This window comes from Nothobranchius furzeri, chromosome 11, assembly GCF_043380555.1.
Source record: "Nothobranchius furzeri strain GRZ-AD chromosome 11, NfurGRZ-RIMD1, whole genome shotgun sequence".
In the NCBI taxonomy this organism is placed as follows: Eukaryota; Metazoa; Chordata; class Actinopteri; order Cyprinodontiformes; family Nothobranchiidae; genus Nothobranchius; species Nothobranchius furzeri.
This window is the reverse complement of record NC_091751.1, coordinates 42753774-42771533: the sequence shown is the minus strand read 5'-3', so window position 1 is coordinate 42771533 and position 17760 is coordinate 42753774. Positions and strand designations below refer to the sequence as shown.

General features: G+C 37.4%; 2 protein-coding genes across 3 annotated transcripts in view; one reads left to right on the top strand and one right to left on the bottom strand.

Moving 5' to 3' along the window:
* Window positions 1-17760, bottom strand: part of ankrd12 (ankyrin repeat domain 12) — a 59175-nt gene extending 41415 nt beyond the window's left edge. For both annotated transcript variants that reach the window (XM_015956227.3, XM_015956228.3), the window contains exon 1: window positions 17600-17760. The gene's annotated coding sequence lies outside the window, so the exon portion shown is untranslated. The remainder of the gene's footprint in view (window positions 1-17599) is intronic.
* Window positions 8460-11477, top strand: LOC107373498 (uncharacterized). Its single transcript, XM_054746838.2, has 10 exons — window positions 8460-8799; window positions 8997-9146; window positions 9272-9426; window positions 9511-9647; window positions 9736-9829; window positions 9920-10031; window positions 10117-10337; window positions 10437-10608; window positions 10690-10817; window positions 10934-11477. Exons 1-10 carry the CDS (start codon window positions 8682-8684, stop codon window positions 11249-11251), a joined length of 1605 nt encoding a protein of 534 aa, XP_054602813.1. The 5' UTR covers window positions 8460-8681; the 3' UTR covers window positions 11252-11477.

Genomic DNA, 17760 nt, shown 5'->3' with positions numbered 1-17760 from the left:
GAAAATGTAAACACCACAATTATATCAACCATTGGGCACGTTGTCCTATTGATAAACAATTAGATCTGTAATTTAGACTCCATCACCGCCTCGTTATCGAGGTTTCGCCGCTACTCTAAAATGTACATTTTTCTCAAAACTACTCAACATATACACTCACCAAAAGTTAAAATAACTTCATAAAAGCACAGTTATTGAATTATTGAAAACAGGTGTTACACAAAAGCAAAGCATTACCTAAGTAATAAATTATACCCAAAGTAAATCCACAACAAAGAGCAATTTCCAAAAGCAATTGCTTTAGGGAGAGAAAATAATATGTGCTTACATAATTGATCCTGCATAACATCACCTTGATCGATACTGTAATCACTAAGAGGCTTATGGTCTGGCTGATGAGGGTTTTGTATTGACCCTTTGCACAGACGTCACCTAATCACATGGGTCCACCATGCTGGACGGCAAAAGCATGTAAACAGTGAGCGGCACGAGTACGAAACAAAGGACAAAGTAGAGCCTGAAATTGTTTTTGCGATCAAAAAAAAAAAAAATAAAAACTCCTTGAAGCATTCCTTCAACTAGTTCATGCCCAGATCAGTTATCAGAAGTAGCGCATCTAGCGGGGGCTCATAGAGAGCGGTATGTTAACTAGCTTACCAACGTTAACTCCTCCTCTGCGGCTGTTCACCGATGTAAACATGTTGCTGACTTTGCCTAAATTCACCCCTCTGGATTTATAACTTTATGTTGTAAACAGCGTTTCACTTCACACAAAAGCTGATTTTTAAAAAGTCTGGATCCCTACCAGCTTCTGTTGCTGGTGGTGTTACCGGGTTCAGCTGCTGCTCTCACACCAGAATGAGAAGATCTCTGAACGCCGACGCTCATATAAATAAATAACGTAATTTTAACACAAGTAATTATACATCGGAGCTTTAATATTGTTAATAATTGTCTCTCTTTACACTACAGTGGAAGGAGCGCAGTCTCTGTGGTGAAATACCCATCCATCAGGATTATCATTAACTTGTATAAACACATCACATTTATCCCTGTCTTCCTTGTGAAATAAATTAACGTTAATCTTACCCGGTAAAAATATGTTTGCTGCAAATCTGAGGCCTGCTAGTCCGCTTGATTGATCGCTGCAGTTCATCTCCGTCCTCCATCTCCATTAAAGTTATTAAAAAGAAAAAGAGTTGAGTTTACGTCCTTGTCTCTTAGTGCAGCCAACCACGCAGCACGCTAAAACCATTTTACTGTCAAATCAACTAAATAAAAGCGATAAAAGGCTACAAACTGGCTTGTTTTGACTACCTTCACTGGAGTTTCTACTAGGGATGCACCGATGGCTCCGCATTTGATCCCAATCGGCCGATAGCGCCCCTATCGGTTTTGATCGGAGTTTTCAAAATAGATCAAAGCAGACCGATCAGGTAGGGTTGTCACGGTAACCGGTGTAGCGGTAAACCCCGGTAAAAATAGTTGACAATAATAAAAGCCATCTTGTTTTTAAAAAAACTATATTATCTCGGTGGATTACCGTGGCTGCGGTGTAGGCGCGGTGACCCTTACCAGCCACCGTATCATCTGCTGAAGTTGCCGGCGGCACATGCGCGCTTTGTTTTTTACAACCAAAACTTTCTTGAAGCTAAAGCTGAAATAATGGCCAAAGGAAGAGACGGCAGTGCTCAGGAGGACATTTTTTATCGCTCAAAGAAGACAAAGTCGGAAGTACGGGCATCTTTTGGATATTTGAAGAATGCCGAGGGACAGTTGATAGAAGACGGCTATCCTGTTTGCAGCACGTGTAGAAAAAGTGTCTGTGAAAGGCAACAATGCTTCAAATCTCATGACACAGCTGTGTGACCATCACCCACAACTCTACAGTCAACGCAAGGCAAGCTAACGCTAGCGTTTTAGCTAAAATGCGTGATCCGAGGATTTGGGTTGAGGGAGAATGCAACGAGTCGCTATATAAAGCAGCCGCAGCACCGCTACCTGCATGTAAACCGTGTCGCGGACACCGCCATATTGAAATGATGCTTTGCATTACGGGGCTCCCAGGGACAGATAAGAGTTGGTCTCTCTCCGAGAATAATTATGAATTTAACAATGATTACTGCCTGATGACATTTTCCCAAATCTGCAAAGATCACTGGAAGGACACAAACCGAGGACAATATTTTCCTGATATAGGGTTTATTACTCAAGTAAGGGTAAAAAAGTATCCGATTAGAAGGCTACTTGAGTACTGAGTATCATCTGATCTACTATTTTTAAAATGATGACATCAAACAGACATAAAATAAGAAGTTATGGGCAAATATTAGTATTTTAAAGACTAAAGGGAAAAATGTAAACAAATAAACAACATAATTACAAAATAACACATTTTAGGCAAAATTTAGACACAAACTGAGGACAATATTTCCTGACATACAGGGTTTTTTAATTGTGTGAAAATGTAGCACATTTAAAAAAAATACCGCGATAATACCGAAAACCGTGGTAATTTTGGTCACAATAACCGTGAGGTTAAATTTTCACACTGTGACAACCCTAGTACAGACCATTTTAGATTAGGTTACATTTCCTTTATTCCCAGATTATGTAGTTTGTAGCACTCATTATAATGTTGTAGAAAATTTCTGGCCAATCCACGTGATCGGTATCGGTGATCAGCATTCTTTGATATCGGTATCGGTGATTGGCAGCAAAAAACCTGATCGGTGCATCCCTAGTTTCTACGGGTGTAAATGGTCTTTTTGCCGTCCATCATGGCAAAAGGGGCGGTCACATGAGTGGTATGACGTCACATGCAAAGGGTCAATACAGAGGCCACATTTCCCAGCTGCACAACCCCCTCACTATGTCCGTAAAACTGATGCAAAGCATTCTTCTTTCTTGTGTTTTAATAGAATTTGAATGATTGTCAGTTTTGTGAATCCAGACACCTCCGGATATTAAGAATGTGATCAAAAAATAAATGCTGGAATTATATTCTCTCAAAAGTTTCTGTTGTCCCAATGTCAGCAGGGTGCACATCTTAGTGACGTCATGTGTTGTCGCGGTATTGCGATATAGCCAAAAACTATCATTACCCAATTTTATATCGTTTCTACCTTATATTGTTTATATTGCCACCCTTAGTGCAAAGAAATTAGAATTCTATTTAAAGGATCGCACATCCTGTAAACTACTCTTCTTCTACCATTCCCGTGAGCTAAACTGCTCTGTGTAGTTATCTATAGTTAAAAAAAAGGTACAGCACAACAAAATTCTATGTAAAACAAACTGCCATGTTGGCTGCATGACTGGTTCAAGTATTATACTAATGTGTGACCCAATTTCTCTGAAGAGCTCAATAAAAAGACTTTGCTTTTATACATTAACTATTCAGATTTTATCAGTTGAAAAATGGGGGAAATATTCTTCATGCCTCATAATTTATTCCAAGTTATATTATTTGACCTTCATCTTTTTAACTTTGATATGCTCAGTTGTTAGAAACACCCACACGATTGAAGACATTCAAAATGACTACCATTACTACAGGAAGTGGTTATCGGTTACATTTCACCAATTAACATAAAGGGTGTTACTGTACATCGATCTCTGAAATTACAGCATAGAGACCCTGTCCAGTCTGAAATGCTGCATGTAGGCAGAAATGATGAAGGGAGTGATAAAAGTACAAAAGCATAAGTTTCCATCTGTAATGTTATGACAGTGTCCATGTGCTGCAAACATCAACAATCTACTGCCATCAGAACGGGGGACTTGGTTTTCTAAAGTTTGGTGTGTGGAAAAGCTCCTCAAGTGATTTAGAGCAAATATATCAAGCGGATGGACAAAAAATAAATAAAGAAAAACAGCTAGGGACGCAATTTCATTGCAAATGCAATAATTCAGTTTTTTTTTACTTTACGCATAAAACTATTGTGGAATTCAAAAAGATTTTATTGTACTAAATAGAAATGAATATGTATTTTGGCCAGTGTGTGACAAAGAAAATAAAGTAAAAGCATTTATTAGCTAAATCGGTCTGTGCCGAGATTGTGAGGTTACCAAAATTAGATTTGTAAACATTTATAAAATCTCAAAAACAAACCCAACAGTGTGCAACAAAACAAACAGCTGCCATTTGTTTTTAGTAAATAAATGTTCGTAATGATTCACTTTTAATGTGTGTATGCGAGTAGGAGTTGGTATTGGGTTACCAAGCTCGTCTTTGACAGACGAGATCTTCAATGAAATAAGGTTGGGAACCACTGGTCTAAATTACTAATACCTAAAGAGTTTCTGTGTTTCACGCAAAATTTGATTATATTTGTTGCTCATTTATTGTCTTTTGACATTCACCAATCAGGTAGCAATTACATTATATGTAGTCTAACCCCCAATTTACACAGAGTGCGAGAGTGGTACGCTTTGTTAGCTATGTGGTTTCACAACCTCAGTGATGCGGTGTGTCCGGTGTACACCAAACCATAGACTAGATTTGCTACAGAGCACAACTCTGCTGTAACTCATCACTCACGCACCTGATGTAAATTGGGGGCAACTCAGTGGCTGCCATGGCTGGGGTTGAGACTCCACTTTGGCCCATGAAACCAAGTTTGGGGTGATACACAAAACGGGATAAAAACAGTTCCTATGGGAATAGTTTCCCTATAAATGATGTGCAACCTCAAAGTTATAAACTATACAAGTTAAATTTTCTTTTTTTAGCTTTTATTATTATTATGTTTTTTTTTTTTTGCAATCTTTGTCTAATCAGTCTGAGTCTAAAAGGCTTAGGAACAACAAATTATGGATACTATATCTGCCTGCTTTCTGTGTGTATATGTAAACACCAATCTGGACTCTTGACATGCAGTAATGTGCCTTTCTCTGTTTGGGTAAGCTAAGCCCAAGCGTCACCTTTTCAACTGAGATATTTATTACAACACGTGCAGCCATTACGTGGAGTTGGAGCAGTCACAAGATTCAGAGCTGCATGTGATCGGCTGCAGAGGGACATGGAGATCTTTAGACTGGTACAGAGGATGAAATGTATGTCCCGCAGGACTAGCAGTTAAGGACACCAGGCAGCTGGCTTTAACTAAAACCTACATAGAAATTTCACTAATAAACAGCCCTAAATGACCTATGCTTATAGCTGGATTGATTTATGGACAAGTTTGTACATTTCCTCAATTGTATAGCATAAGCACTAAATTTAATCTAAATGAATGTCTCAGATAATGTTTAAGAGTTGGTCCATGACTGTTTTTTCTTCTACCAGAGAACTCCTACAGCCTCCAGAGAGTAACACCAGAATCTAAATGTGCAAAGAGCCTCAAGGACAACATGTAGACTTCGATTTTGGGATCAACGGAACAAAACTGAAGCATGTGACCTAAATTGAAATAAAAGAGAACATTTTTATATTTGTTCAAGTTAGGGTTGTCACGGTAACCGGTATAGCGGTAAACCTCTGTAAAAAAGTTGACAATAAAAATAACCGTCCAGTTTTTAAAAAAACTAAATTATCTCGGTGGGTTTACCGCGACCGCGGTTTAGGCGCGGTGACCCTTACCAGCCACCGTCGCTTCTGCTGAAGGTCCCGCGCACACGCACTTTTTAGTTTGCAACCAAAACTTTGAAGCTGAAATAACGGCCGAAGGAGGAGACGGCAGCGCCCAGGACATCCATCAGCCCTCAAAGAAGACTAAATCGGAAGTATGGGCATATTTTGGATTTCTGAAAAATGCTGAGGGACAGTTAATAGAAGACTGCTATCCTGTTTGCAGAACGTGCAGGAAACAAGTGTCTGCAAAAGGCAGCAACACTTCGAATCTAATGGCACATCTGCCTGACCATCACCCACGTCTCTACAGCCAGTGCAAGGTAAGTTAACATTAGCATTTTAGCTTAAATGCATGACGTGAGGACTTTTGGTTGAGGGAGAATGCACTACATACTGCAGCCGCAGCGCCCTCTGCCAGCATTTAAACTGAGTCACAGACACCCTGTTGCTGGATGAAGCATCTTATTTGTTGATGATGAAGAGAAATATACAATTAGTTCCTTGTCATTGATTTGTTTACTTATTCAATGCCATTTATACTTGAACATTTGGATTTGATTACATAGTGTAGTAGTTATTTTAGTAATTTGTTTAAAGTGGCTATTTATTTTAAATACATATTTTTTTAAGGTTGACTTCAAGTCAAGTGTGGACTGGAGTTTTAGATTTTCATTTTGATAATGAAGAAAACAAGTATATGAGAAAACAAGTGGTGTTTCTTTGATTTGTTTACATATTGTTTATGTTTCGAATGTTTGGATTTGTATAATTTAAACCTGCACTGACTACTGTAACATGTTCCAGAAAAATAAGCTATTTGTTCCTTTACTTGTGAAAAGTTGCACTTTTGCTAAGGCTTTGTGTTATTTTAGGTTTAATAAACACTGTTAAACCTTTTCAGAACTATTTCAGTTTGTGTAGAACAGGCCTATCAATGCTTTCTGAACATATGCAACACCGTTAAAAAAATACGCGATAATACCGAAAACCGTGATAATTTTGGTCACAATAACCGTGAGGTTAAATTTTCATACCGTGACAACCCTAACCTGTTGCTCATCAGGCTTGCCATAGGACACGCAGGGCTTTATGGGAGATAATGATGGAAGACGAAAAAAATAAAGTAAACAGATGTGTAATTATCTGTTTTTTTAGAACACAGCAAATACACTTTCTTGGCAATCCTTGTCATTGTGCACAGAAAAAAGTTTAAACAGAAAAAGAAACAATGTGTGTGGACATGGAAATTCCCGGGCAGCCATGTTGACGCATGCACCGTGTGAGCGGCACTGATACATTTGAGTTGCTTCTCTGATTCAACAGTGCAACATTCTCACAAGTGATGAGCAAAATATCAAACATATTTGATATTCGTGCGAATACACTATTACTGATTGGGAGCTGGTCGTGATGTGTTAATCGCTTCTCGTAAATCCTGTATACTACACAGTAAAACATTGGGTGTTAAAATCACAGTGTAAAATAATTTTAACCTAGATAGAGTATTTACAACTATTTGAAGAGTAAATCAACTCAAACTGTAGAGTTAAAATTCGGTGTTAAAATCTGCAGACATGCAGAGTTAATTTCTACTCTACAGAGAGTTTATTTCATTTACCCGCCTATTTCCAAAGAGTCATTAAAAGCTGCTTGGTGCTTGTCTGAACCAGTCTGGACTTGCTCTGGAGTGCATGGTGCCAGTCAGGTAAGTCAATTTTAGCATTTCTAAATTACTAATGTGGTTTTGAAATTATTGTTCAAGTTAAGGTTTTGTAATGTAACTATTGTCATTAAGGAGTAAGGACACTGCAGACTGCTGCTTTAGTCAAATGTGGTCACTGGGACAGAGACGAGTCACCATACAATAAGTTAGACTTATTTATTAATTTTGTTGTTAATGGAGTTAAAAAACTGTAGGTAAAATATGTGTAACATTAGAAGTCGCTCCAAATAAAGGCAGGTATTTGTGGTGAAGTTCTAGTAACTTTTAAATTTTGAAATATTAGCAATTTAGCATTATACTGAACTTATCTGTGTCTGAATATTGTGACGTGCAACATTTATCTGTACCATATTTATATGTCGATGATCTGTACCAGTTTAAACAATTAAATAAGTGTTAGGTCAAATTAAATATATAATATGACCCACCATTGTTAGCATTCTTAGCTAACCTTGTTGCTAGCTTACTTGCGATAAAGCTATCATACTCCTATCAGAGCACATGGAACCGTTGGACCGCATCGTTCGAGTTAGTTTTCCGAGTAGCAGCGCAGCACCGCTAGCATAGAAGCTAGCAGGCCTTACCACCTGATGGAAGTCTGTCGGGCCCTCCTCGGCAAGTAGCAATGTCCGCTTAAATAATGCTAGTTTTTCTTACAGAAGATCATTACCAAAGTATGATGTATAATAACTATTTGTTTTGCCCGTTGTGCTTGTGCAACAGTTTGTGTGTTGTAAAATTGTGACACTAATTAACAGAAAGAAGTTACGTTACAGCAGACGCCTACAAAGCGAGCCGAGTAGTCGATGTGTGGCTGTGCTCGGGGTAAAGTGCGCATCGTCCTGCTTGCGACACAGCCATTTATTTGTCGAATTTTAACTTCTTAAACGCCGAAACGTATTTTTAAAGTACTGTCATCATCAATAAAATAAGTGCATTTATAAAGTTTTGATGCCTACATCGCCTATAAAAATCTTACCGTATGTGACAAATTGGGAACCCCATATCTGAACCTCTATTTTTGCTCGTTGTTTGTGTGATACACATAGCTCACACAAGGATGCAGGCATCCTGGAATGGCTAACAAAGCTAAGTCCAGTCACAAAGACAAAATGTACCAGAACCCGAATAAACCTTCTATCCTGGATTGAGTCGTGTGTGGCTATGAGATGACTTAAGGCAACAGTCGACCAGTTTAACCACTATCACAAACGAGCATCAGACACAATTAAGATTTCAGGCTGCAGCAGCTGACTTGATGTTTTTCTTTTGTTATTACTGGAGCATTTATCTAATTATTGATATAGAAATTATCTTTGTATATTTATTTTTTCTAAAATAAAGCATCTCATCTAAAGCACTATACACTATTAGGGGAAATTAATGTTTTTTTTTTTTTACTTTTGTTTTAACAGGAAAATGCTGCTGCGTGTTTCATTTAGTGGGGAGCAGAAGTATGTAAGACTGTCTGACCTAACACTTGATGCCTTCCTGAAAGAAGGTTAGTATAAAACAATATTACAGTATTTTACTTGGTGAATCTATACAATTTATCATAAGACATTGTGTGAACTGCTGAAGTTGATCATTTTCTCTGCCTTTAATTAAAATCAACTATATTGACCTATTCACCTGATTTTTAACCTGTCAGCAGTTGGTAAATAACATCAGACTTTACCCTTTGTTTCTCTTATTTAGTGTGTCTAAAATTTGACATACCAGGAGAAAAACTGTTCGATCTGAAGGTGTATGACCAGTCTGACACCCAAATTGATGCTGAGGTTTTTGAGGAAATAGTGAAGGAGTCCCCAGGCACATTTCGAGTCATGATGAGTAATGAAGAACTTGGTAAGGACTATTTAAAGTCGTGTTCATTTTTAACCTAAAGGTTTGGATTGGAGCATCACAGTTACATTTAATATACTTTTGTCTTTGTATTTTTTTGTTGTTGTTTTTTTTTCCACTTTGTGTAGGTTCTTCTCTATCACCATTGGCTACATCATCTTCAGCATCTTCTGATGATACTATTATTCTGAACTTCACCATGTGTGATCCTGCTGAAGATTCAGCAACTGATGGAGGAAATCAGCCTAAAAAGCCATGTCACATAAACTACGAGGCACTGGCAGTGAGTAATATTCATTACTGTTAAATCTAACACTCATATGTGTACCTCAGTTTTTGATGACTACATTCTTCATTTCATTTTAAGTTGATTAAACAGATCCTAACTACAAAGCCTGGTGGTGAACGCATCATGCAGGAGTACGCAAAAACCAAATCTTTGACAGATGCCACCAGAAGACAGATGATAAACATTCTAGCTGCTGAGATGACAGAAAAGCATGGGTAAATTTATATAGGCTAAAAATAGCATATTTACTATATTTATTTTGATATCAAATGTGTGACAGTCATCATTGTGCTTATTTATCAGAACATCTCCCCCTCGAACTGTCAGAGTGATGTATGCACAAGGAATTGTTGCCTTGTTTCCATATCTGGAAGACCCCCTTTCAAAACATGGATATGTAAGCAAAATGGTCGTAACAACATTAAGCTAAATATTGATGGTATAAATACTGATAACATATTCTGTATCTTTGTGTTTTATTATATAGGAACACTATTACGATCCAGAGAGTGGGTCAGGATACCTTGCATGGCGCTTGAAGACCATTCAAAGAAAAGCTGCTGAGGAGAAGGGTGCATCAGTAAGGAAATCTACCAAAAGTAAGTTTACAAATCAGTTATAGTATGATGGCAATAAAATGTCAAATGTGTGGGCACAAGCTCATGTATTTATTTTTTTCTGAAGTTGGTGGGCCAGGCCATGGACAATCCAACTTAGCTGCTGACAAAATGCAGTCTAATGAGGATGTGGAAGCAGCTCTTGCTGTTTTGAAACACACTGCTGATGAGGACACTATTCGTGAGAAGATGAGAGCCACATTTGCATATCGCAATTCACTGGTCAACGATGACAAGACAACAGATGTCTTCTCAGTCTTTCCACGGTTTTTGGACACACCGGGACTGGTAAAACATTGTTTTTGTTACAGAAATATCCTGGACATTATGAAGTGTCACCAATAGTGGTTTTATTTATTTATTTTGTCCTTTATTTTTGCAATGCAGATAGAACAAGATTTCAGACTTCTGTTTGGTGAGGAAACTGCCAACAAATTCTTGGTGAAGTGGCCCACCTCTATTAAAGAGAAGGTTATCGTGGAAAGCCATAGACTGGTACCCACTCCAGAACTCTTACACTTGCTGCACAACACTGAGTCAGCAGCTGAAGATGAAAATGGTATGCGTGTAATAAAGGTAATTATGACAATTTAATTTATTTGTAACATTTTGTTAATCAGATGCATGTCTTTTTTTACAGGCTGGGACAGTGACATGTCTGCAATCTTGCTGCTGCTACATCTGCTACCACCTTCTGCACAAGGACGAAAGAGGCCAGGAAAGATGTCTGCATCTCAAGCCGCAGATCACCTCATCAGATTCCTAAAGGTATGCTGGGCGCTTTTTTAAAATATACTTCCCATCACCTCACTTTAATGCCCAGTTTGAAGTTACCTTATCTATTGTCAGTCTTGACACTAAATACTATTATTTTTCTGTCTTAGGCTGGAACCAGTGTACAACAGCATCTAGACCATATTAGCCAAAGCTGCCAGCCCTACCTTCTTGCTCAGGGAACTACAAGAAGCAGGATCCACACCTTCTTCATTGTGATCGACAAGCATGCACTTCCATGCAAGGCAACTGGTTCAGTGGGAGCTCTTGATGAACTCTTTAAAGCTCATTATGTATTCGGTACGTCATACAGTCATGCCCTGACCAACTTTTTCACTTTTCTCCAAACAACCGTTTACAACATCGATGTAGCAGAAACAAAACAAACTCCCAGAGTTGCAGAGTTGCGAGCAAGAATGCTGCGCTAGAATCGGGTGAGCCATAACAATGAAGTGTTTTCTTTGCAAAAGGGACCGTGGTACACCAAACAGCCTTATTAAGCACCTTAAAGTAATCCATGGTCTCTGCACTGGCAGGACTCTTTATCTTAAATGTGGCCAAATGGGATGCTCACGTTCTTTTGGTAGTTTTTCTGGTTTTAGAAAGCATCTAAACAAGTGTCATGTTGACAATTCATTTAATTCAGTTGAAGAACCCAATGTTTCATCTTGTCAAAGTGTTCCTAACACAAGTAATTCCACTGATTTTCAAGTATCTAAATGTTTAGAGACCGAGTCAGGTTTATCTTCAGCTAACCTTGTAAATAGTTGTGCAAGTGTAATTTACGATCTACAGGCTGCAGGTTTAGGCCAAAGCATTGTGAACTCTGTTGTTGGTTCCATGGAAGAGATAGTTAAAGATGTTCAGCAGCATGCAAAAGAAACTGTCATTAGACATGTATTTAATGATGAAAGAGAAACAGAAGTTTGCAAAAAAGTTGAAGCTTGTTTTGACGACTTAGATAATCCTTTTTCAATTCTTAATTCAGAATACAAGCGATCAAAATTTTTATCAGAAAAAAGGGAAATTGTAGAACCACTTGAATACGTAATTGGCTCCAGATTTGACACAAGGCGAAATAAAAGCACTGGAACATATGATCAGATAGTAGTTAAAGATAAATTCATGTACATTCCAATTTTATCTACACTGCAATCAGTATTCAATAGTCAGTATGCTGCAGAAATGTTGATAAGCTTAGACACTAATGACTCAACACTCAGAGATATTAGTGATGGTTCTTTTTTCAAAACTCATCCTCTGTTTTCAACTGAAAAACATACAGTACAGATACAAATGTTTTATGACGATTTTGAGGTTGCAAATCCTCTTGGTTCCAAGCGAAGTATTCACAAAATGGGTGCAATATATTTTACTTTAAGAAATTTTTCTCCAAAATGGAATTCCGTCTTGGCCAACATACACCTCTGTGCTTTGTTTCATGCACAAGATCTTAAACGATATGGTTTTAATGAAATCCTTGCTCCTGTTGTTCGAGACATTAAAGTGTTGGAAAGTGATGGCATTGTTATTCCACTGTATGGTGGTTGTGTTCGTGGCAGTTTGGTCCAGGTTACTGGTGATAATTTAGCCTTGCATAGCCTGTTTGGTTTGGTGGAGTCTTTTAGTGCAAGGTACTGTTGCAGGTTTTGTTTAGCTGAAAAAGATGACTTTCAAACAGAATTTTCTGAAGATTCTCCAAAAATAATATTGCGCACCAAAGACACCCACACTGCCCACTGTCAAGAGATGGCTGGTTATCCCTCTCTTCCTTATGTTTTTGGTGTAAAGAGTTCATGCGCACTAAATTCACTGACTTATTTTCATACATCTGAGAACTTTGCAGTTGATGTGATGCATGACATTTTAGAAGGGGTGGCCCAGTACGAACTAAAGCTTTTGTTTCAGCATTTTAAAGGACATTATATCACACTGAGAGAGCTGAATTTGAGAATACTGAATTTTGATTATGGATTCATGGAAAGAAACAATCGGCCAGTTGCAGTGAATTTAAGTGAGGAGTCTAATGATTTGGGACTGAATGCAATTCAGTCGTGGTGCTTGCTAAGGAATGTTCCTCTCATTTTTGGAAATTTGATAACCTCCACTGATCGACATTGGGATCTACTTCTTTTATTACTTCAAATAGTCAACATTGTATTGTCTCCTAAGTTGTCACAAGGACTTTGTGTATATTTGAAACATTTGATTGTGGATCACCACAAACTGTTCAAGAATTTGTATCCACATAAGAAACTTTTACCAAAGCACCATTTCCTCATCCATTATCCACGTTGTATTCAGAAAATCGGACCTGTACTTCATACTTGGTGCATGCGCTATGAAGGTAAGCACAATTTTTTCAAAAAACAGCTTAAATCATTTAAAAATATCACCAAAACTCTAGCCAAAAAACACCAGAGACATATGGCATACATTTGGCAATCTTCTTCTACTTTTAATCGTTTAGACATTGGTCCAGGGAAAATGGTGTCTTTGAAAATGATAAAAGGAGGCTCTGTTATTGCCATGTCAATGCAAGTGCCACATGGTATTCAAGTTATGAAAGTCAACTGGGCAAAACACAATGGCTTTATTTACCGCCCTCATCTGGTTATTTGTGGCAAAGTTGATTTTGAAATGCCGATATTTTATCAGATTGAGTCAGTTCTGATAATACATGAGAAACTGTTTCTGCTAACTGTGCCTTTATGCACAGTTAGCTTTCAGGAACATGTCCATGCATATGAAGTGGCCAGGACAACACAAGATTTGGTTTTGTTTCATGCTGACCACCTGCTGTATCCCAGGCCTTTTGATATACAAATGTCATATGGAGTGAATGACTCACTTCTCCTTGTTGTTCCATATTGTTTTCTGTGGTGATTGCATTATTCAAAAATGTTTGATTACAAATAGTAATGTGATTATGGACAGTAGCTTTCAATGTCCAACTTTTTATGCAACTATTACAACTGTTTATACATTTGAGAATGTAAAGTATCTTTGCATTGTGAATAAATGCTGTCAAAGTTACCTTTTGTCTGAGATTATTTTTATTTGATAGATCTACATGAACTAGATATTTAAAACAACACTGGAGAAATAAAAATCAACACTATAGAGAAATTAAATTTGACACTAAAGACTGTTTTTTATATCTAATTTTGGAGTTAAATTAACTCTTCAAAGTGTAATATTTTACTCTGAAAAGTGTTCATAAACCACAGTGTTAATTATTTCAACACATTGCAGTGTTAATTTTAACACAAATTTGAGTAAAATTAACACTGAAAATGTAACACTGATAAAAGAGTAAATTTTACTCTATTTTCGAGTGGGACCAAATGTTATCTGACACGGAGTTAAATTCAACTCTCTTAGAGTTAAATTGACACAGGATTTTTTACTGTGTATATGACACAAAAGTGAGGAAAATCGGCTCAAAATGGGCCAAAAATCGCACAATACACACCTGGCTTAAAAAGCAAGTCACCCCCGAATCCAGCTTTTTTTCTCTGATAAATTATAAATGTGTGTCTAATCGTGCTGCAGACACGTGTGGTCAATTGTTTTGCACTTTAGTACATTTTAGTTAAAATTTAAATTTTCTGCCTAAAACTGTCAGTGTTGTGCCGTTGTCAGGTAAAAACTCTGCACTGCAGTTGAATTTAAATCTGCCATCACTATTAGCTAAGAGGTACCCTTGAATGTTAGCTGGTACCATATGATGTCACAATGTCGTTGTGAGCCTGTGTGTGTGTGTGTGAATTGGCTAGTGGCTCCGCCCTCTGGGTCTGCTAGACAACAGCATTTGTTGTATTTTTCAAACAGGAAGTGGGAGTGGAGTAATACTCTGGTAGGGGGTGACTTGCTCTTTAAGCTGGTCAGAATTAATCAGTTCCCCATAAAGGAAAAGGTCTTTGTGCCCTTAAATTTTTTGAAAAATAACCATCAGCTGATATCTTGGCTCTAACCTTAAAAAAAGGCAGAAATTAAGTACCATGGTAAAACAAACGTCAGAATTATATTATCTTAGTGAATAAAAACAACCCAAGTAAACAGTAGTTTTATATTTTGACTAATACGCTACGTGAGAGTACATACGGACTATAAAGTGCAAAAATTCACTCTTTGATGCCACAGAAATTCAAGTGATGAAATAAAAAACTAAAATGGTAGTTACTTACAAATCACACGGGCACTTATAGAGTATGGATGTACCACCTCTGCTGATGAACAAATGTGACTTCATGGCTGTAATCCAGGGCAACAGGTTGACCATAATACAAGGTCAGTTTGATGTAGAATTGTCAGTTCCCAAATTAAATTCATCTAATTGAAATATAACATTTTTGCATCCTCTTTTGCAAAGCCGGTGTCTTCTAAAGCCTAAATAATTTGGTTAGCCAAACCTCTACAATTTATTATTGAATTGCAGAGGCAAACAATATATATGCCAAAGAGAAAAATAATAAAAGTGACTTAATAATCTGTAGAATAAATAGCATTAGACAGAATAGTGATGTCATCTATTAGTCAGATTGGACAGTTGAGTACTGACTGAGGTACTGGTTTCAGCCTACAGTTAAAGATCCTAGAGAAAAGCCGGTAAGTCAACAAAACACCAAAAATTCCCACCAGGTTCAATTATTGCAAAATAGCACAGGCATAATCTTCTCTGGCAGCACGAACAGTCTTCTCACGTGAAGCGCCATTTCCTAATATGAGAATAATAAGCTCCATTCATGAAAATCAGTGAAAAGTTTGTTTTCCACAAACAGGACCTCAACATTTTTGAGTCATTTTATGCTATGTGGAGGAGATAATGCAAAGAAGGATTCTCCAGAGAATCAAGAAAATTCTGGACAACCCTGAGCATTCTCTTCACAAGACTGTCTGACAACAGAAGAGTGTCTTCAGTCAGAGGCTTCTTCAGTTTTGCTGCAACACTGACCGCCACTGGAGATCCTTCCTGCCAACAGCCATTGTAATATACAACATCTCTTTGATGACAATTATTATTATTATTCTGAGCTGCTACAGCAATCAATTTCCTTCTGGGATTAATAAAGTATTTTGAATTGAATTTGAATTGAATGTACTTGTTAAATACTCAAACGGCATTTGCAACAGAAATTATATTTTAAAAAAAGAAATAAAAAAAAGACATTTTGTAACAGGTCTGTAGATGTGCTTCTTGTAACCAACTCCTGTTAAATGCATTCTGAGTATGCACACATTCCCGGTTAAAAGAGTAATAATCAATAGATGTTAAGTTTTGTTGTAGAACATCCAAGATGCATAACCTTCTGTAGACTAATTGATTTATTAACACAAGAGTTTGCAAAATTCTGTAGAGAAAATACTTTCATAAAAACTAGTTATGCTACCGTCAATTTTCAAATAAATATGTATTCAGTTGTAAAAATTAAACTTATAAGGACTAGAAACTTTTGTGAAGACTGGTTGCCTTCAGGTAATTTTATTTAATTTTTTAAACAGATGACCTAATGTTGATTTACCATTTAAAGTCTATGGTATATTATCTAATATATTGATGATTTTTTACATTTTAGCATGCTTTAAAGTTTTCTCTAGCCCATTCTTTGGCATCAGAATTCTGTAACAATCAATGCATGACTTTGAGTACATTTAACATATTTTAAAGTCAAACCAAAGACCACATTTGTAGCTAGAAAAGGGAGAATATCTGATTTTCATGAGACATTATTTAAAATATGAGAATGAACATTTTGTAAATAAAGTAGTATTTCCTGGTATTGCACTACTTGTATGGCATATTAAAAGTCATTAGTAATTATAACTGATTAATTTGATAAGTAAATTAGTTATAAATGTAGGCAAATTGTGTGTAATCAAGCTTGTGAAGAAAATACTTAAATTTATGTTTCAGGTTTAGTCGTCTGGCCTTCAGACTGGTCGTTGCACAGCCAGCCATATAAAAACAAGCAGCTTTTGTATCAGGCAACACACCCCCAAGATGTCACAGTCAATGGTTTGGAAGCGCAGGCTCCTAATAGCTTGAGCTATGCAATTTTCTTTTATTTATTGTAGCAAATCATAAATATATCTCACTTAAGATTTGATATCACTTTTATAAAAACAGCGCTGATAGTGTTTAAACGGTAGATCGATGCAAACACCACCACCCACCTTACGGTAACGTTTAGGTCGCTCTCCTTTTCTTACCAAACACTGAAAGGAATACGGCTATTTTTTGGCTGCAATTTTAAAACCACTGAAAACAGGATACCTCTATTGTAAACTGGTACCATTTAACAGGTGAATATTGGGTCAAATGCTTTTGCGTGTATATAAATAATACCGCTCAAGTTCGGGTATAATTATAAATGGTAAAACCCTGAGACAAAAGCCCACTGCAGCTCATTCGCTGCCCATACAACGGTCCCCCTCCCTAGCGCTCCAAGCCCCGTCACAGCCTCGCTGGTTGACTGGGGCATCGCACTGTGCTCCGCTCCGACATTTTCCGATCAGCTCCCTGAACCTTCTCTTTAAATGCAAGCACTTACCGAGAAACAGACACGGTAGAAATGTCTGTTACCGGGTAGAAACTGGTCAATGTGTGTAACGCACGTGGCACACAACTATACCAAACCTACGCACATAACATTCAATTTCAGTTGACGTCAAGTTAGCCTAACGTTAGCCTGCTCGTTTCAGCCAGATGGCTAACTAGGATTTTTACCATGACCCGAAACAATTTTTAACCACAAAAAATGTGTCGTACTCACCTTTAAATTGGCTCACGTGTTCCTACCGACTCATTGACGTTCCACTATGCGAAAAGATTAAGAGTCTTTAACGGTTATTTTCCTCAATATTGTACGTTAAACGTAGCCTACGGCTGTGTGACGTTCATTGCTGGTTTTGAAAACATCCCAGTCGTTCGTCT